This window comes from Vitis vinifera, chromosome 9, assembly GCF_030704535.1.
Source record: "Vitis vinifera cultivar Pinot Noir 40024 chromosome 9, ASM3070453v1".
NCBI classification, from domain to species: Eukaryota; Viridiplantae; Streptophyta; class Magnoliopsida; order Vitales; family Vitaceae; genus Vitis; species Vitis vinifera.
The window spans coordinates 22,359,701-22,380,830 of record NC_081813.1 but is presented as its reverse complement, the minus strand read 5'-3'; the positions used below and the strand labels follow the sequence as shown (position 1 = coordinate 22,380,830).

Genomic DNA, 21,130 nt, shown 5'->3' with positions numbered 1-21,130 from the left:
TTTTCAACCGGTTCAGTTTCAACCCGTGCTGAGATGGGTTGCTGATGTGGATACCTGAAGGGGCAATTTCGGTAGAAAAAATACAGCAGGCTCAGAGTGCATGAATCTGATATAAGTTTCTACATTGAAAGATATTTTTCATATTCCATAAATCTGGGTTCCAAAAACCATATATTTAACAAATTGGTACATGAAAACACAACTTTCCCAATAAAAAATTCTTACAATATTCTTTTTATCAACTAGAGAAGACAGCTGGTTGTAAAAATTGGAGGCGGTCGTGGGGTCGATGGGAGTTGAAGCAACTTCTTAGCAATTTTCTGTTATAATAGGTTCTCTATGCTTCTAGAATTCTCTAGTTGTATCTACGTAGTCTAACAGTCCAAGAAGATCAAAAGTCCAGAACAGTTGTTAGAACTCATAAAAAGAAAACCCTTTGTAATTGTTTCATTTATTCATCATTTTTATATGGTACCAGAGTCATTTGACTTTTGTCTATAGCTTAAGCTGCAACAATGACTACTAGTGTCTTTTCATCAAGCATCTTCAGCACAAATGGAATACCATTGATGGAAGCCCCCTCATTGAGGTTCTCATCTACACTTTCTCTGCAATCTTTAAAACTCTGAAGAAACAACTCTGGATTCAGGCGCTCACAAATTCTTCCGGTTGTTGGAGCTCTCAGTCTTGAAGGTTATTTGCTGGTAACAATAGTGTGTCCTCCTCGTTTCATCTTGAACGAAGATGAAAATTCCTCAATAATCAACCCAAAATTTGTGATCTAGACTAGAATAGATCAATTCATCTTGAGTTGGCTTCTTTCTTCTCTTTCAGAGCTAATGTTTGGTCATATTGTTTGATGTAAAACTGCTACTGAAGTGTGGAATACTTTTGATCATGTATTCTTCATCAACTCCAAATCTCAGGTGCAACATCTTTAGAGTACATTGTAAGAAGCTTCAAAGAGCTCCCCGAGTATAGCTTATTATTTGCTGCAAATAAAAGAGATCATCGTTGATATTTTGTTTGCAATTGGTGAGCCTATCACCAATGATCAATTGTTAATGCACATTTTTTATGATTCATGAATTTGATGTTGTAATTGTCAATCTTCAGTGAAGGAAAGATTTTCTTTCTTTTGAAGAAGCTCAATTCCTTGTCTAAAATTATGAGATGATACTTCAAAAACTTAACTCTATTTAAAATATCAATATTGGTCCCTCTGCTAATCTTGTTGCCAAACAATGCCACAAAAAAAATAACTATCAATTCTTTAGAGCTCCAGGCAATAGTTCTTTTCATGGTGGTCAAGGAAAAGAAAGCCAAATCAAGCCTATTTATTAATCATCGGTTCAACATTAGCTTCACAAGACCACAACAACAACAACAAAATCCATAATACAAAAATTTTGTTCAACCACAAGGCACTCATTCACAAGACAATCTCAAGCTTACTTTATCATGCTAGTCACTATCGATGATCCTAACTAGCATATGGATGCATGAGCTACAAATCACATTTTTGCTTATCTTAATAATCTAACTCTCAAGATAAGCTAAAAAGGCAAGGAAACACTTACTATTGGCAAATAGTAATACTTTAAAAATCTATCCTATTGGTTCTTCAACTATACCATCTAGTTTTTCATCACAACCACTATATCTCAATGATATCTTACACATACCTACAATTACAAAAAAAAAAATTATTAAGCATATCTAAATTCACTTAGGACAACAATGTAGTTGTTGAATCCATGATGATTATTGTCTTGTTATAGACAAGAACAAGAGGAAGATTTTGATTTAAGGTAAGCTTAAAGGAGGGCCTTATCAACTTGATGTTCCAATTCTCTTGAGAAGTTTAAAATTTGTCTCAAATTCTAGTTTTAGTTTTCTTTCAATTTTCTAGCACATGTCAAATCTAATGAGGCTTCTACCAAGATTGTGAACATTTGGCATAGTAGCTTTGGTCATCCTCATGCTTAAGTGTTAGACAATGTACTAAAACTTTTAAATTTGACTCTTAGAACTAAGTACCTTCAATTCTATGATGCTTGTCAGTATGGAAAAGCTTGTCAAATAAATTTTCTAAACTTGTTGAATAAAACTTATGCTCCTCTAGAAGTAGTCTATTATGATATTTGGAGACCTTCGCCTATTTTGTCTACGGAAGGTTATTGATATTACATTCACTTAGTTAATAATTTTACTTGCTATATGTGGATATTTCCAATGAGGTTTAAATCTAAAGCCAAAGCCATTTTCTACAATTTTGAAGTCTACTAGAAAAACAATTCAATAGAAAATTGAAATATCTTCAAACTGATCGAGGAGGTGAATACAAACCTCTTTTGCCTATTCTAGCTCAACAAGGTATGGTTTTCAAGCATCCATGTCTTCGCACTCATCAACAAAATGGAATAGCAAAATGAAAACATAGAGATATAGTTGTGGTTAGATTAACAGTCTTGGCACAAACATATATGCCTCTTTACTTTTGGTGAGATGCTTTTGTGATGGTAGTATTTTTTATAAATAGATTGCCTTCTCAAGCTCTTAATCATATTTCTCCTTTTGAGTCTCTTTAATATAGAAAACCAAATTATAAGTTTCTATGGGTCTTTGGTTGTGCTTATTTTCTTTATCTAAGGCCCTATAATAAACACAAGTTTGCTTTTCATACTACCAAGTGTCTTTCTTGGTTACAATTTGATTCATAAAGGATACTATTGTCTCAACTCTTCTGGTCATATTTATAATACCAAGAGTATCTCATTTGCTAAAGATTGTTGCCCATTCGCTTTTGGTTTTCAAGTAATAAAATCCAGTGCTTCTAATTTTATTTCTACTACCACAAATAAACCCATATATCTTTGTTATGGGGCATGTTCCCTCACAAAATGATTCTCAAGCCTCTTCTACATCTGTTTCACTAAAAAAACACTTTCATCATCATCATCTCTTACTAGTGTACCTATTGAAATGGAGTATTACAACCTGCTGCAACTCACTCCCTAGCCACAACTGAGGATCAAAAAATCTTACACTCTAAGGACCATGTCAACAACATTAATTACCAACTTGTTATATCTATTATCTCACAGTCACCTAATGTCGCTTCTCTATCTGTTCAAAGTACTCATCCTATGCAAATTAGATCCAAGTTTGGAATTTTCAAACCAAAAGTCTTCATTGTCAAACAGAAAATAAATGCTCTAGTTGTTGAACCTACAAGTATAGAACAAGCTCTTTGGGATCCAAATTGGACAAAGGCAATGAATAATGAGTGCAAGAAGCCCAATACCTTATACAAAAGACATATAAACTATGGATAATAAATGGGTTTTTTGAGTAAAATATAATCTCGATGGCTCTATTCAGAGATACAAGGCATGACTTGTTGCTAAGGGTTTTTATCCATGGTTCAAAGTCGCAGTATCGGTCACTAACTCAAAGGGTCCCGAGGCGTATCGGTCTCGGTGTATAGATTTGGTATCGGGCAATACGTAAAATAATTTAATTAGAAAATTCAAAAAATTATGTAAATCATCATAAAAATATATACAATTAAATAGGCTCAAAAAATTAATAAAATAAAATTGTCTCACATTTAACATTATTTAAATAGTTATAAAAGTATCTGCTCAAAGTTATTTATGATAATGCTAATAAAAGAAAATTATTTTATTTCAAATATAATAACATTTTTACTAACAAACATACAATACAATAATCAATTCCATGTTGAATGACGAGGAGGTTCAAAATCATCATCATTAGTCCTATGACGAGTATACAAATTGGGGTGGCAATTCCCATAGTGAGGATATGGTTGAAAGAGTTGTTCATAACTCGAATATGTTGGATGAGATGATTGGCTTGATGATCCATAATCAAGAAAATATTGTTTCAAAGGTTGTTTAGGATCAACACCATATTGATAGTATTTTAAAACCTCGATAAGCAATGCTACTGCTACTCAAAGATTGATCATACCCATATGAATCACCAGCTCATGTTCCAGTATTTGAATATCCCTCTAGATGCAACATTGGAAATCAATCAAAATCATTTCTACTAAAAGTACTAAAAGAGCTATCACGGTCTCTAAAGTTGTGATATGATCTATCATCTACCCCTCTGAAATACAGTCTTGATCCTATACCCAAATTCTGTAAGTGCTCATCAATATGGTGATAATTTGATCTATGATAATCATGCCCACTAGAATAATCATCATCGCTGGGAAATGTAGTTAGTCTTTCCAAATGCTTTCATTGTTCCCATATCCCTGGTCGATATCCATGATCTATATCTTGTGTGGCATAGTAATTTTCACCTCCTTGTGCCCATGACATGCCAGGATCTACTTGACTAACATAACCACCCCCAATGCTACCATCTCCTCCAGTACCCTCACCAGTGCCACTAACTCCTCTACTGCCCCCATTAGTGCCACCATCCCGCCTACTGCCCCCATTGTCACCATCATCACTACTAGAACTTGAAGAAATTGTTCTAGGAGCCTTACCTTTACAACGGGAATCAACATCTCTTTCTTGTGTAGCATTACTTGTATGCCTACTAACTCTATGATTTGTGGCACCATCATCTTCATGAACTGTTTCTCTACCTTCTTCATTAGTGAGAAGACCTTTATCCAACCAATCCAAATTATCAGATGATAAAATAGGCTCATCTCCTTCTCATATCTAGTCATCTAATATATCATCATCATTAAAGATATGATTCAGATCAATTGGATTGTATAAATGTTCATTGCACTCTTGCATCAAATTCTTAACTCGAAGTCACATATTGTAGTGCACATAAACTAACTTATGCAACATTTTCATTGCCAAACGGTTGTGCAACTTTGTGTGAATCAATGACCATGTGCTCCAATTTCTTTCACAACCTGATACAGAACAAGTTTGGCTTAAAATTTTAATAGCAATCTTTTGTAGATGTGGACCTTCGTCACCATAGTTGTTCCACCATTCAGCTATAATAAAGAAAACGCATACTTATTAATCACTATGATATATTTAACAAAAAATTATGATAATTTCATATTTGTAATATACGTAAATGTATTGAGTACCTGGAAGAGATTGATTTATTGCTTTCTTTGTAAGTGCACTTCCAAATTCTCCTTGGCCATCAACAAATAATTTCACCTACATCATTAACATTTTTTTTTGTTAATGCACATTACATATACAAAATGTATTATATAAAGGTCACAAACTATTATTATACCTCATTAATAGCTTTTGTTTGTCTATCCAAATTTGGCTCTAATATCTTGATAACCTCCTTTAATCCAATTTTAATTTCCGAATGGTTGGAAAAATGTTTTGAATATTTGAACATTGGATTTAAAAAATATGTTGCCATAAGTTAAATAATGATCATTTTATAATAATTTGTACTTGAAAAAAATAACAAAAAATATATAAAGAATTTTTTTATTACCTACAGCATGCAAGTGTCTGTGCAATTGACCTTCCCACCTTCTATCAATGACTTCCCAATACTTTTCCCATTGCTTGACCGATGCCTTGATAGCCAATTTAGCTCTATCCATTGCTTCATAAATGATTGATAGTATGGGCTTTTTATCTTGATAAACCAATTTCAATACTTTGACGAGAGGTTCCATGATGGTTTGAACTTTCCCTACCTTCTTCCAAAATCGATCAGTTAAGATAAGGTTGGATACCTTATCTCTTAGACTTTTTTTGCTCCTATCTTTATTGAATTCACGTCACTCATTTGTTGTGCACATTCTCTTCAAATCAGCCTTATAACGTATAAGACTCTCAAGTGAAATGAATTCATTGGCAAAACGGGTTATTCCTGGCCTTAACAAATCTCTATCCTTGGTGAACACTTGCATCAAATTCACTACTTTCAAGCTATTATAAATAAATCTTGTGATCATCTTAGCTTGATCTAATGTCTCCTTAATCTGCTTCATACTTGTAATATCTTCAAGCATTAAATCAATACAGTGGGCTGCACAAGGAGACCAAAACAAATGCTTCTACTTCTCCATCAACAAGATACCAGTTGCTTTAAAACTTGCCTCATTATTTGTGACTACTTGAACAACATTTTCCTTCTCAACCTCCTCTACAACTTTATCCATAAGGGAAAAAATGTTGTTTGCTATCTTAGGTATGTTGGTAATGCCAACTGAAGAATGGTATATCATACTTCTATCACAATAAATCATGAAATTGATGATAGGCTTTCTAGTCCTAGAACTCCAACCATCACACATGATTGTGCACCCATATATAGGTCATTTAGCCTTCAATGTTGTTATATATACCTCAAGCTTTTGCACCACCTCTTCCAAATATGTATTTCAATTTGGTATCCCGTGGGACCTTTGATGTTTGGACATGCTTCTACTATGGTATCAATTATTGATTGATAGTAAGGCCCACTATTAGTTGCATTAAAGGGTATTGCATTAAAGAGAAAGAATTTAGAAATATCTTTACCCACTTTCTTCACGCCTTCAGTAGAAAACAAGCTTTTTATTGATTTCTGCTTTGATGAGAACATGTAGGGATCAATTCCTTTTAGATGTATGCTAGCTCCTTCTCTTACACTAAAGCTACGTGTCAATCCGCGCTTAATCCTAGCATTAGAAGGTTGTGAAGAACTACCACCCTTATGATGCTCTTGTCCACCTTCTTAAAAAATTCGACGACTTTCTTTCATTACTTGTTTCATTTGTCTTCTTTCAAAATCAGCCATAGCAACTTCCTCAATTTCACCATCAGAATCACCCTCATCGATTTCATAGAAATTTTTTTTATTTAAGGAACTCAAAAGTCATTCATTTTTTTTTCTTTAACTATGCTTTTTCTTTTGAAGCATCAGACATATGTTGTCTAACACTATGTGACACTTCTACCGGTACACGTGGATATCCTTCCACTTGTCCGGATATATGTGCGATGTGTTGCTTTAATCTTGTTATACCGCCATGTATAACTTTCCCACAATATTTACACTTTGTAATTCTTCTACTATCACCAACAAGTTTTGCATGCTCCCAACCAATATCATGTTTTGAAGTCATTTTGAAATTTTAACCTAACCATATATAAAAGGAAAACAACTTACTTTTCAAATTAAATATATATAAACACATTTATATAAGAATTATAATATTCAATTTTCCACTCACTTATATGTTTCATATTGTTACCATATAAAAATAAATTCTACTAAAAAAATAATAAACACGATCTCACCTAAGTTCATTATCTTTTGTTTTGATAATTATTGATTTCCTATTGTAATTTAATTGTACAATATTATAAAATAAAAAATCTACATGATATAATGAAGTAAAATTGATTCAAATATAAATGTAATTTACCATATAAATGCATACCCTTCATTTTGTATTATTAAATCATTTATGATTATTTGAAAAATAAAAATTGTTTTAAATAATTATTAATTTTCTAATGTAATTTAATTTTTCAATATTATAAGATAAAAACATAAATAATTTTTCAATATTTGTACCATATAAATGTATTTTATATTTTTATACCATACAAAAATAATTTAGTGAACCAATTTATTGTTTTGATAATTATTGATTTCCTATTTAATTGTAGAATATTATAAAATAAAAATTCTACATGATATAATGAAGTAAAATTGATTCAAATATAAATGTAATTTTTCTATACCATGTAAATACATATCCTTCATTCCGTATTATTAAATCATTTATGATTATTTGAAAAAAAAATGTTTTAAATAATTATTAATTTTCTAATGTAATTTAATTTTGTAATATTATAAGATAAAAACATAAATTAAAAATACAATATTTGTACCATATAAATGTATTTTATATTTCTATATCATACAAAAAGAATTTAGTGAACCAATTTAATATTATAAGATAAAAAAATCACATAATTTAATAAATTAAAAATATAATCTCAACATAATAAGGTAAATCAAATTTTAAATATATTTTTAATTGATTCAAATTATGTAATTTTTTTAATCTAATCTCAAATTATGAATCAAATTAGCCAGCAAAATATAATTTACCAATTTATATAATTAGATTCAGCAAATTAAAAATATAATCTGGTGTGACTATGGCAGTGTAGGTGTGTTGATTTAAATAAGGTAAATCAAACTTTACTTTAAAAATATAATCTTGACTATGGCAGTGTAGGGGTGTTTTGATTTAAATAAGGTAAATCAAACTTTACCTTTATTATCTGTTGGCTTCTTCCCCAAGAACCCTTGTCCGCTATCTTCTTTCCCAACACACCACGATGACCACGATCTACAACCTCTCAGACGACTCAGACCTTCCCACTGCTACTACACAACCACAATCAGAGGGAGGAGGGTTGCCTTGTCGGCGTCCAGTCACCGTTGTGGCACCGGCAGCGCACCAAAGATGAAAATTTTACACTCCAACAATCGTGGATTTAGGGTTTAGTAAGTGATTCTTCAACCGTGTCTCTTTTTAAAGGCTTTTGAAAGGGTCACGAGTTTGTTTCAAATTTTCATGGGTTTTCTTTTGCAAAGGAATCTCTGATTTCTCTGAAAATTTTGATTCTTGTTGTGATGGGTTTCTTTTGCAGGGAATCTATTGATTGATTTTTTTTTTATCGAGTCGACAGAGTTAACTCGGAATATCAGTCGAGTCATCCAAGTCCAATCAATTCAAGGCCGAGTCTAGGTATAAATTGTATCTAGTATCAGACTCGTCGCGCCCGACGTCGAGTCGTATCAAACTCGGCCAATTTTTTGAACCCTGTTTTTATCAAATAACAGGGCTTAATTATTTTGATATTTTTAGTGTTGCTATCAAGTTATCAACCATTCGTGTAGTGCTTACTCTTATTGTTACAAAAGGTTAGGATATTCAATAGATCAACATCAACAATGCATTTTGATATGGTGATCTACAAGAAACTATGTGCATGGCTCAATCAGTTGGCTTTGTTGACCAACATGCTCCACACTATGTTTGCAAGCTACACAAGTTTCTATATGGTCTAAGACAAGCGCTAAGAGCTTGGTTTGACAAGCTTAAAACTACTCTACTACATTGGGGTTTTGAAAATTCTAAATCTAACACCAGTCTCTTTGTACATAAACCTGCAAGCAAATTGTTGCTCATGTTAGTCTACGTAGATGACATCTTGATAACTAGTGATGACATTAACATGATTTAGCAAGTAATGAGGGATTTAAATGAAAAGCTTGCATTAAAGACTTTAGGTTCTATGAATTATTTTCTTGGCTTTAAGACACACAAAGATCAATCAGGATTTGCTTAACTCAAATGAGGTATACTTTGGACATTTTGGAGAAGGATATGATAACAAGTGCTAATCCAAGTCCAACACCCCTTTCAATTGGAGTTAAGTTACACTCAAATGATAGCAAATTGTTTGGGCAACATACCCTTCTTGCATCGAAGAATCATTTGGAGGCTTCAATATTTGACTACGACTCGACCTGATATATTTTTTACTATAAACAAACTCAACCAATTTCTTCATACACCTACAGTTCAACATTGGCAAGCCTATAAAAGAGTATTGAGGTATCTAAGAGGCATGGTTGGATATGGCTTGAAGTTTCAACCAGCAAAAGCCTTGGTCCTTGAAGGATTTACCAATGTAGACTAGGGTCCTAATATTGATGACAGGAGGTTTACTAGTGGCTATTGTATTTTTCTTTGAGGAAATTTGATTCAATGAAGTTCTTGAAAGCAAAAGGTTGTAGCGAGGTCAAGTACATAGAGTAAGTATTGAGCTTTAGTTCAAGCTGCTATTGAAATAGTTTGGCTATAAAGTTTGTTGAACGTGAATTAAAATCTACGCATGGTCCTATGTTGTGGTGTGACAACATTGGAGCAGGATCCTTAGCTTCAAATTATGTGTTTCATGCAAGAACAAAACACAGAGATTGACATTGATTTTGTGAGAGAAAAAGTCATTGCAAAGGAGCTAGATGTAAGGTATGTGCCAACTAAAGAACAACCTGTAGACCTATTGACTAAGCCCTTAACTACTGCTCCGTTTGAACTACTTCATAACAAGCTCATCTTTGCCAAGGCATAGTATCACATGATGGAGCTAGTTGAAGCAAGTTCTTAAGTTGTCAATTAGTTTTGGCAAACTCCGTCATCAATTTAATAAGTTGTTAATTAGTTTTAGCAAACTTCGTTATCAGTTGATAGAGCTAGCAACTTTCTGTTATAGTAGGTTCTCTATGCTTCTAAAATTATCTAGTTTTATCTACATCCAAGTACAAAAATTGAAGAAGATCAAGAGTCCAGAAAATTTTCTGGAACTCATACAAAGAAAACCCTGTGTAATTGTTTCTTTTATTCATCATTTTTATAGTGGGTGGGCGGTGGTGGCGGTGGTTGTGAAGTCCTTTTAGGGGAAGAATTAAGGGCCTTTGCAGAGGTCCGGTAGGGAGATGCAGGCAAATGGAAGCTTGAGATGAAGGAAGAAGCACACAATTATAAAATAATGGAATCCCAATCAATGGTATAAGAATTAAACTATCGATTAGTTCAGAAATTCCTACTTACAGATTTTATTTTTTTTTTTTTTGGGGGGGGGGGGGGGGGGGGGGGGGTATGCTTGCATGGGAATAACTAGGGTTTGCCACCTTTCTACTGGATTGAATTAGTACGGAAGAATTGAATAGGGTTTACTACAGTATTAAATGGAAATGACCAGAGAGTACATTATCTATTTATTGTATATTTATTCTTTCAATTACTGCAATTTATTCAATTTCTGCATATGCATACAGGTAGAAAAGCGTAAATTAAAACTTCTGCATGGCCTCAGTAGGATACCTATCGTGCAGATCCCTCTTGTCTCACCCAATTCAAATATATAATTTTCAAGGTTCTTAAACATAGTTCCAACAATGAAATGATGCCATGTTAGTGATAAAGATATATCATAACTTATCATTTCGTAGAATTCAATCCATAATTCAGTAAATCTCATTGATGTTCTTTGTAAACACGGTGTTCTTATTTCCGAAATTTCAAACCATTCTTTTTTCTTCTTTCACAAAATGCATCCCAGGAATCTCTTGATTATGTGTGGTATGGCCATTTTGCCAGCAATGCAGCCAAAAAGTGACTGGTTTGCAGTAATCTGTATGAATTTCTTCTAATATAACAATTATTGATTGCACAGTGATGTGTTCTGATGCAGAAAAAGTTCTTAGAATTTTTCATCATTGAAGTTGGAAGAGTACTAGTTAGTATAGATGCTTTTCAGATATATTCAGCTTTTCCTTAGAAGTAATTAATTCATGCAACCTAGTTTATACAAAAAATGATACCGTACATTCTCTAAGGAAGCTTATTCTAATTAGCCTAGCATACCAAGGGATCAATGCCGCAAAAATAGGCATGATCGATAATGATCTTTTTTCTTTAAAGTAGTGAGATTCACAAACCTTGGTCGAGACTCAATCATGCATGTGTGGCACATTGTTCATATTTATAAATATATGGAAAAATAAACTAGAACAAAAGACTAACCTATATTGTGAGACTTGAGAGGTTATGGGTTCAAACTTCACCCCATGTTTATTCTTCTCAATTTGTTGAACATTCATGGAAGAAAAAGAATGGTACCATTGAGGCAAAGTGATAGGCCTTAAACTTATAGTTCAGGTTTTTTGGTCAATGGATAACTTGAGAGGATATACATACATGCAACTTGATCAGAGAATTGATGATTCCAATGGATGCCATATATAAGTGTGTGTATCATTTTCTATCAAAGTGGGGTTCAACAAGATTGTAAGTAAATTATTATTCTTCTGAAGTACTTTTAGATGAAATTAATGAGATACTTGCACAAGTTAGAGAAAAAGTGGCATATATTCTTATTGCAGAACATGATATAAGCATTACATCCTTAGAATTCTTTTTCCCTAAAACGTTGCGGTACAAAACTGTGGACCTATGCACACAGCTGGATACTACTAATACTGTTTATTTAGAGGATATCCTAGATTGATCTATTATAGAAGTCCCAACTTTGCTATCACAGCTTAAGCTTCCGGGGAACTGTGGAGGGTGGTGGAGGGCAGGGTGTATCGTCTGATGATGGAGGAGGAGGAGTAGGAGATGTGGCCGGGTCAATCACGATGCTTCCTGGGGGTGAAGGGAGAATTGGAGCAACAATTGGTCCAACTGGAGGCACAATTGGTGTATCCAGAATTGGTGGAAGCAAGCCAGGAGTAAGGACAATGGGAGGAACCCCAACTGGTGGCAGGTTAACCGGAGGAATCCCAACTGGTGGAACGACAACTGGAGGAACCCCAACTGGTGGCAGGTCAACGGGAGGAATCCCAACAGGTGGAACGGCAACCGGAGGAACCCCAACTGGAGGCACAATGGGAGGAACCCCAACAGGTGGTACGGCAACCGGAGGAACCCCAACAGGTGGTACGACAACCGGAGGAACCCCAACTGGAGGCACGACAACCGGAGGAACCCCAACTGGAGGCACAACTGGTCCAAGGGGAGGAAGAATTGGTGGAACCCCAACTGGAGGCACAATTGGTCCAAGAGGAGGAACTATTGGTGGAACCCCAACTGGAGGGACAATTGGAGGAACCCCAACTGGAGGCAAAACTGATCCAAGGGGAGGAACAATTGGTGGAACCCCAATTGGAGGGACAAGTGGTGGATTCGAGCCGGTCGGTGGAGGGGTCACCAGTGGGGAAGGAGGCGGCGATGGAGCAGGAGGTTTGGCAACGGAAGGTGGTGGTGGTGGTGTTTGTTTAGGGGGGCATTTGTGGCCTTTGCAGAGCTCAGCAGAGAGCCCATCAGCCGATGCAGGGTTGAGATGAAGGGAAGCACACAGAAAAAGAAAGAAAGCCAAGGTCATGCTAGAAGAAGCCATGGCTAGCTTTCTTTAGCTTCGGGTGTTCCTTCCGTCGTGCATGGAAATTACCCTGAGGATTTGCCACCTTCTTATAGTGTTAAATATGTACTGGAGAATTCAATAGAAATTATACAAAAAAATGGAAATTTTTTCAGAAACATTTAATTTTTTGTTGCCAGCAATATTTATTTTTTCCTTTACTCCCATTTATTTTGTATGCATTAATTCCAAAAGCAAATGACACAAATTCAATTTCTGCATGCATGCAAAGACAGCTGCAAGAAGCTTTTGAGTCATTACTTTCAATGGCAGCCAATTATTTTAAGATGGATCTCCTTGTGGGTTTGGTTCTCCTCAATATTCCCATAGGCAATTTTCGATTTTCTTCTTCTTCTTCTTTTTTCTAGTTAAACCTAAAATTAAAATCATGTTATCATAATAGAAAAAAAAACAAATATATATATATATATATATATATATATATATATATATATATATATCAAAACTTATTATTAGTACTGTAATTTAAGTATACAAAGAATCACTCAATCAAATCCCAGAGGCTTCATGAAATGCTTCTTTAGGAGTTAAATTCTTATTTGTCCATAGTTTGAGAAAAAGTATCTCTTGTCTTTCATTCACATTCCCATAAAAATGAATATTATGATTCGCATTTTGAACAGACATGAATACAGTATCTATAGGATAACTTCCATCTTGAAAGTTATTTGGCCTTTTCATACTATATTTGCAATTCCTCTTGATTTGTAATCCAATACACAAATCAATCGGTTTCTTAAGTCTTGCTATAAGGATAGTTGAATAATTGCTTTTAACTTTTCAGCAAATCTCATACTCCAACTTTGTTTCGACCATATATGAACGCGCTGTTGAAAGTATATTATAAGGGTTTTCGTCTAAAGTATACAAAAACCAAACTTTCATTGCAGCGTGGCAAAATAGTGATATGGTTAACACCCTCCGGGACCATGGATGGAGGCCATCCTTGGCCTAAAAAATATATTTTACCGAATAACCCGTGATTAGGGCATAAAAAACTCTTCATTTTATAGATTAAAAAACAAAGTAAAATTGTCCTCTCATGTTTGAAATTAAGCAGAGAGAAGCATTTGAAACTTATCATCAAAGTATTCATGTAATGTTTGTCTCTTATGTATTTTTATTTTTGCACTCCAATTTAAGGGTTTTTTTGGTAAATGATATAAGTGTTTTTTTCATTGAAATTATCCCTCCGTAAAGGTGATATTTCATGGCATACATCCATCTCTGTATTTGGAAGCATATCTATATATCTATGATATTAATGGATTTATCCTTGTTTTAGTAAAGCAAAAATGCATAGAAAAAAAAAAAAAAAAAAAAGGTACCTACATAGGAAGACCTAAAAAACTGAGAGATGAGTTTCCTAACACCTTTTCACCTAGTTCTCATCATAGTGTGATTTGTTTGAATAATTATTGCATAGACATTTTGATTTCTTGGGTTTGATTGTTTTATGTTGTTTTGACTTATTTTCTATGGGTTTTTCTAAAAAATAATTATATTAACATGTAGAATGATTAAAAATAAAACACAAAACATAAAAAATATTTTTAAAACATATTTAAAAATATTAAAAATAAGTTAAAAATATTTTAGGTTTTCAAATAGATTTTTGTTCTAAAAAACATCAGAAAAAAATGACTTTCAAAAACTGTTTTTCAAAACTATTTTCAAAAATAGTTACCAAATAGGCTCTTAATTTTGATGATTGTTTTTTGGGTAATTTGGGACTGACATGAAGTATATATATTTTGTAGTCATTCATTTCCTCCATGAGTATTTTACTCTTGTATTGGAAAGCTTTTAGCACCTATGGTTTGAGGTTTAGTGTTGTCTTTTTGCTAAAGATGTCTCATCATTCCTATACTTTTTAATTAGATTAATGATGCTTCTCATTTAAAATTTCTTAATTATGACATAAAGTACTTATTACTTATTAGATCCAATAAGTACATTAGATCTAATAGAAGGATTTTGTCATATCCAGACTAATACCAATCCAACCCATTTCATGAATAAAATGTGATCAATTAACCAACCAACAAAACTACTTGTTACAAATAACATCTTGTTGTTGCATCCAAACATATAAATATTGACTAACTTGACTAACATTGAACTTGGTAAAATAAAATGGTTTAATAATTAAAAAATGAGATTATTCAAGAATACACATTGAATGCTGAGATTATGCATTGAATTTCTGGTATAAAAAAAAATGGGTGTGGGCTTTGACAAGGTCCATCTCATTATTCTGTGTTAACTTCCCAACATAACCAAACAAAATAATTTGTATTTAGTTATTTGTTGTGATTAAGAATGTATTTAGAAATGATTATGGAAGGATGATAAGAGCATTCCTTTTCCTTCTTAAATTGATTTTTAGACTAACAGTCAATAGATATTTCTTCCAAAAATTAATCATTTTTTATTTATATCATATGATTAAAAATATTTTGTTTTATTTATATCAAAACATTAACTGATATTTCGAAAAAAAAAAACTATTAAAAAATGACATGTTCCCAAATGCAAACATTAGTGCTTTTGTTGAAATGGAATACCTCCATAACTTAGAGAAAAAGAAGCATATATCCTCATAGAAAAACATGATACAAGCAGTACTTCCATGGACTTCTTTTTCTCTTAATTAAACATCGGCTGCGTACTAACTACTTTTATTGATAGGATCCTAGTAGTACTATTGCTAGCTATATGCTTCTCTATTAAAGCTTAAGCTTCCGGGTCAGAAGGATAGGTGGTGGTGGAGGGCAGGGTGGCTCCTCCTCCACTGAGGGAGGACTAGGAGGCAGCTGCGGCGGAGGACCTGGCCTGGAGGCCGGGTCAACCGCAATGCCTGGAGGCAAAACTGGTGGCTGTAGAGGTGAAACTGGTTGCGAAACTGGTGGCACGACTGGTGAAATCGGGGGCGAGGCACGCGGAGGGGAAGTTGGCGGGGATGTTGGTGGACTTGAGGGGGTTGTTGGCGGCGGGGATGTTGGTGGATTTGAGGGGGCTGTTGGCGGCGGGGATGTTGGAGGACTTGAGGGAGTTGTTGGCGGCGGGGATGTTGGAGGACTTGAGGGGGTTGTTGGCGGCGGGGATGTTGGTGGACTTGAGGGGGCCGTTGGCGGCGGGGATGTTGGTGGATTTGAGGGGGCCGTTGGCGGCGGGGATGTTGGTGGTTTTGAGGGGGCCGTTGGCGGCGGGGATGTTGGTGGATTTGAGGGGGCCGTTGGCGGCGGGGATGTTGGTGGTTTTGAGGGGGCCGTTGGCGGCGGGGATGTTGGTGGATTTGAGGGGGCCGTTGGCGGCGGGGATGTTGGTGGTTTTGAGGGGGCCGTTGGTGGCGGGGATGTTGGTGGTTTTGAGGGGGTTGTTGGTGGGGATGATGGTGGGGTAGTTGGTGGAGGAGGAGATGGAGCAGGAGGTTTGGAGATAGGAGGTGGCGGTGGAGGTCTCTGGCACTTGTGGCCTATGCAGAGCTCGCCAGAGAACTCATCGGCGAAGGCAGGATTGAGATGAAGGAGAGTTGTGCCTAACAGAAGAGAGAAAGCCAAGGAAACCCTAGAAGAAGCCATGGCCATGGCTAGCTTCTAATGTTGTTGTTTCTGCGTTTTCTGCTTCACAGCTTTGCATGTATGGGAATATATATACACATAGAATTAGGGTTTACCACCATCTTCTGGAATTGAATTTGCAGGTCAGAATTCAATTAGGGTTTACAGCAAAATTAAATGGGAAATTATCAGAAAACATTAATGATACGTTCACAGTTTGATTTGACATTCTCTCATCCTCAAATTCAATTTTTTTTTCTGCATGCAGAACTCAGCAAATTAAAGGCTTTTGCATCATTACTTGTATGGAGGCCCCATAAATGCCTGTAGATGTTTGGTTACAATTATTCATCCATATTTTATCGTCTCAAAATTAAAAATAAGTAAAAAGGGAAGGTTAAGGAATGACAAAAAATTTTGAAGGGAAATAAATTTTGAAATTTCATTTTTAATGAAATAACTTATAATTTTCTTTATTTTATAGTCAATTAATTCTGATAAAATAGGAGAATATATAAAAAGGAAGCATTGGATCTGGATACTTAAAATAAAAAATAAATAAATAAAAAATAAAATAAACTATTAGTTGTATATTTTTTTACCTTATTATTATTATTCATTGTATAAGATGAGTTTTTTTTTTCAAAAAGGTTATGTTTGGTTTCTAAAAAGTACTTAAAAAAATAAAAATAATAATTCAAAATTCACAAGAATGCTTGAGAAAATTCAAAAAAATATAATAAAATAAGTAATGTTAATTTTTTATAAAAATTTGATAAATATTATCTCATACATATAATATTTATCAAATTTTTATAAAAAAAATAGCATAAATTCCTTTAATATATTTATATTCATTTATTTTTAAAATTAAAATATTTTTATTAAAACATATTTTATTACATTTTAAATAAAAAATTAAATTGATTTATTGAAATATTTTATTTGAAATTTGATTTCTAAAAATTGATTACAAGTGACAATTTTTCTATTAACATTAATTTACTTAAATAATTAAAATTATTACTCATTTATCTTATCAAATTAATTTTAATTTATAGAATATTAGGACTTCATTATTTTTTTTTACATTGTAGCAATTTTTGAGTAAAATTATATTTTTAATATTTTAAAATAAAAACATTTAAAATTAAATAAAATTAAACGGATAAAAAAAAAAAGAATCAAGTGATACTAATTTTTTAAAATAGCATTAATGAGATAAATATAAAAAATAGTCAAAAATAAAATGATAATATAGATTTAAAATAATAAATAAATTAAAAAATAAAAAAAAAAAGAATAAATATTTTTTAAAAAAAACTTTCAAAAATATCTCCAATTTTTCCCAGATACATCTCGGATGTCAAAGGATGTCAAAGGCTTCCTCTACTATTCCGCACTTCACGCTCGATTTTTCTAGATTTTTCAATCTATGGTTATACTATAAAAAATATAAAAGAAAATAATATATAATTAAAATTAGTTAGAAATTTATACATTTTTAATTTATTTAATCTTTATTAAATGGAGGAAAATAAATTAAATAAATTTAAAGAATTATATAAAAATAATTTAATTCTACTTTCTTTCTTTTTTTACTTTTTCTTTTCTTCTACTTTGCCTTTATATTTTATTTCTCTCAAATTTTTTGAAAACTAAACATAACCTAAGGCTATGTTTGGTTCCCGGAAAATGTGAAGGAAAATGCAAAGGAAAGAAAATAGAGATGAAAAGTCAAAAGAAAGAAAAAATAAAAAAATAAATTTAAAATTAATAAATTTATGTATATGCTACTTCAAATCCATTTCACTTATTTTCCTCTTTTATATAAAAATTAAATAATTTAAAAAATGTATAGATTTCTAATTAATTTTAATTATATTTTTTTTTTTCATATTTTTTAAGTTGAAACCAAACATGAAAAAAATCATTTTTAATTTCCTTAGTACTTTCCAATAACCCAACATAGCTTAAAGGATTCCCCCATCAAGCAATTGGGGTGAGAAATTAAAAAAGACAAACAATCCAACAAAGGTTCAACAATTATAACATGAAGTTTATATAGGGTTTCCGATGGAACTTGTGCTTGGGCTTAGGTTGAGCTTCCGGGTCAAGTCAAAGAAAAAATCACCCATGGGTTTTAGGTTGGATTTTCTGGAGGTTCTAGTCGTCACATTTTCTCACAAATTTTCTCAAAAACCAAACACAACTTAAAGAATTTCCCCACAAGGCAATTGAGGTGAGAAATTTAAAAAAAAAAAAAAAACAAATAAACGAACAAAGGTTCAACGTTTATAACATGGAGCCTATATAAGGTTTCTGATCGAACTTGTGATTGGGCTTGGGTTGACCAAAAAAATCACCCATGGGTTTTAGGTTGGATTTTTTGGAGGTTTCAAATTGGTTTGGAGCCATGAAGGTTTTTTTTTTTTTTTTTATAAATTAATAAGGGCAATGAGCCCTTATGAGAGTGGGCCACAATCAAGTACTAATTCACTATAGTTTAATGTTCTATTTTTAAGGCACTTGTAACTTGTAGGGCATCTATTATTAGCTTTCAATTATGTTTGGGTCCCTACAAATCTTCAAAGCCTGCAAGACAGCAGAGCCTGAATTTCATTAAGGGGATTAAATTAAGTTGCAGGACCACTAAATTAATTTCACCCAATTTAAAGCTTTGTCCAAATTTAGCCCAAAAAAAAAAAAAAAAAAAGAATTCTATGAAGCTGTTAAGCTTGAAATTTAAGAATCCCATTTTCTAGAGGAAATCAAATAGTTTGGTTCATTTTCTAAGTGGGAAAATTTTCATTCAGAAATAGTGATTTCATATTTAAAAAATATATATATATATTAAGTAATTGTAAATTTATATATCATTCTTTGAAAGCATAAATTCTAAATGTTGAAAACCAAAATCTAGTGAAGTGCTTGGCCAATGCACAAGAGAATCCATTTTAGAAGTGAACAATAAGGGTAACCCAAAGACCACTTCTTATTGTCATGTCTATAAGTCAAGAGAAAAGTTGTTATTGTCATTCCTGTTATACTCATGCTATAATACTGGAAAAAAAATATATAGCTTTTCATTGCCATGAATGTCTTTGGTATCGAGAAATGAATATTATATATATATTAATCATATAGATATGTTTTAAAGTCATAAAAGCATATTGGACTTAGAACATATGATACCTGCATAAAATGATCAATCTCTGACCTTGATGTGGGTTTCTATTTGTTCTATTTCATAAAAGATGTTTGTTTGTTTGATTCTACAATTCTGAAGAACATGATGAGGACATTGTATATGGGTAAAATATATATTTCTTTCCGTTATATATACTCATTTTAAAACCATGAGGGTCTATTAGGTATAAAACCAATAATATTTACATGGAAAGAAGAAAATTGTTACAAAATGTTATCAAATTCAATCCTCAACCCTCTTTGTTCATCCAACCTTGCAAGGGATATCTTTCTATTTAACTTCGTAATTCTATGGAATATAATAAGGCCATGATGTTGGTTTTGAAACCAGATAAATAAAAGAAAAACGGAAACCAGAAAAATTTTCTCAAAATTTTTTCTCAATGATCAATACTTGTATTAATTTAATGAAATAACAAATATAGGTAATTTAGATTTGTACCTTACGATTAGGCTGATAAATTTGAACTCCACCAAAAAGATCTTAGAATTCCAAATCCTCTAAAGCACCATGGATCTTTCTCTAACGTTCTCCAAATTATGATGAACTCAAAACGAGTGGGCGTTTTTTTTTTTTTTTTTTTTTGGGTTTTTTTATCACACAACTTAATATATTGAAAACTTGTATTCTCATCCCATCATCCGAAAAACATTGAGAAAAAAAAAACTTTTTAATACCACGAAGAAAAAAATAACTGACATATTTGGAATTTTGAAAAACATGGGAGAGAATATCTCTCCCCATGATCCCCACTTAAAAAGTGTTTCTTAGGGAATACAAGTAAGTGTGGTCTTCACCACATTGTATCAAAAAATATTTTAAATAATCAAATTATAAAATAAATAAATCAAATCAAGATTGTGTGAAATTAATTTAGAATTCAAAATTCCAAACTAATAAAATCAACCCAACATAAAAAAATGTTCATATAATTTTAATGGAGCCGTTGAGAGGAACTATGGACATTATAATTTTAAGCTCCAATAATTTTGACAATTAATTAACAACTTAATTAAAAAATCAAAATTATTAATTCCAAAATTACTCCACTAAAAATTTGGAATTGCACTCTTAAAATTATAAAATTAAATATATTCAAATGATTAAAAGGAAGGAAAAGATGCTCATTGATATAGTCACTACATATGAGTCAATCCTCCATAAACGGTTCATAATTAAAGCTAGGTTTTTCCGTTAACCTCTTTAATTATATCTTTCTCCTTAAGTGCCATTGGTTCTCTAATGAATAATATATTTATGGTCTAATCATAAATTGAGCGCTCTTATCATTCAAGGCCCGAACCAATACTTATGGGAACCATCCATCTGACTTCTTAACGAAG

General features: G+C 32.7%; 2 protein-coding genes across 2 annotated transcripts; one reads left to right on the top strand and one right to left on the bottom strand.

The window, feature by feature from the left end:
* Positions 1-11,922: 11,922 nt before the first annotated feature.
* Positions 11,923-13,006, bottom strand: LOC104880417 (repetitive proline-rich cell wall protein 1-like). The gene is made up of 2 exons (XM_059739850.1): positions 12,479-13,006; positions 11,923-12,421 (listed from the first exon to the last, which is right to left on the bottom strand). The coding sequence occupies exons 1-2, from the start codon at positions 12,969-12,971 to the stop codon at positions 12,108-12,110; spliced, it is 807 nt and encodes a 268-aa protein (XP_059595833.1). The 5' UTR covers positions 12,972-13,006; the 3' UTR covers positions 11,923-12,107.
* A 2,863-nt stretch (positions 13,007-15,869) lies between these two features.
* LOC132254299 (glycine-rich cell wall structural protein-like) lies at positions 15,870-16,541 on the top strand. The gene has a single exon (XM_059739606.1). The coding sequence runs from the start codon at positions 15,870-15,872 to the stop codon at positions 16,539-16,541; it is 672 nt and encodes a 223-aa protein (XP_059595589.1).
* The last annotated feature ends 4,589 nt before the right edge of the window (positions 16,542-21,130 follow it).

Excerpts from the sequence above, each read along its gene's own strand:
- LOC104880417 (XM_059739850.1), bottom strand. The coding sequence starts at position 12,971 with ATGGCTTCTTCTAGCATGACCTTGGCTTTCTTTCTTTTTCTGTGTGCT. Across the intron at positions 12,422-12,478 it reads TCCTCCGGTTGCCGTACCAC|CTGTTGGGATTCCTCCCGTT; the intron begins CTGTTGGGGTTC and ends TTGCCGTTCCAC.
- LOC132254299 (XM_059739606.1), top strand. The coding sequence starts at position 15,870 with ATGCCTGGAGGCAAAACTGGTGGCTGTAGAGGTGAAACTGGTTGCGAA.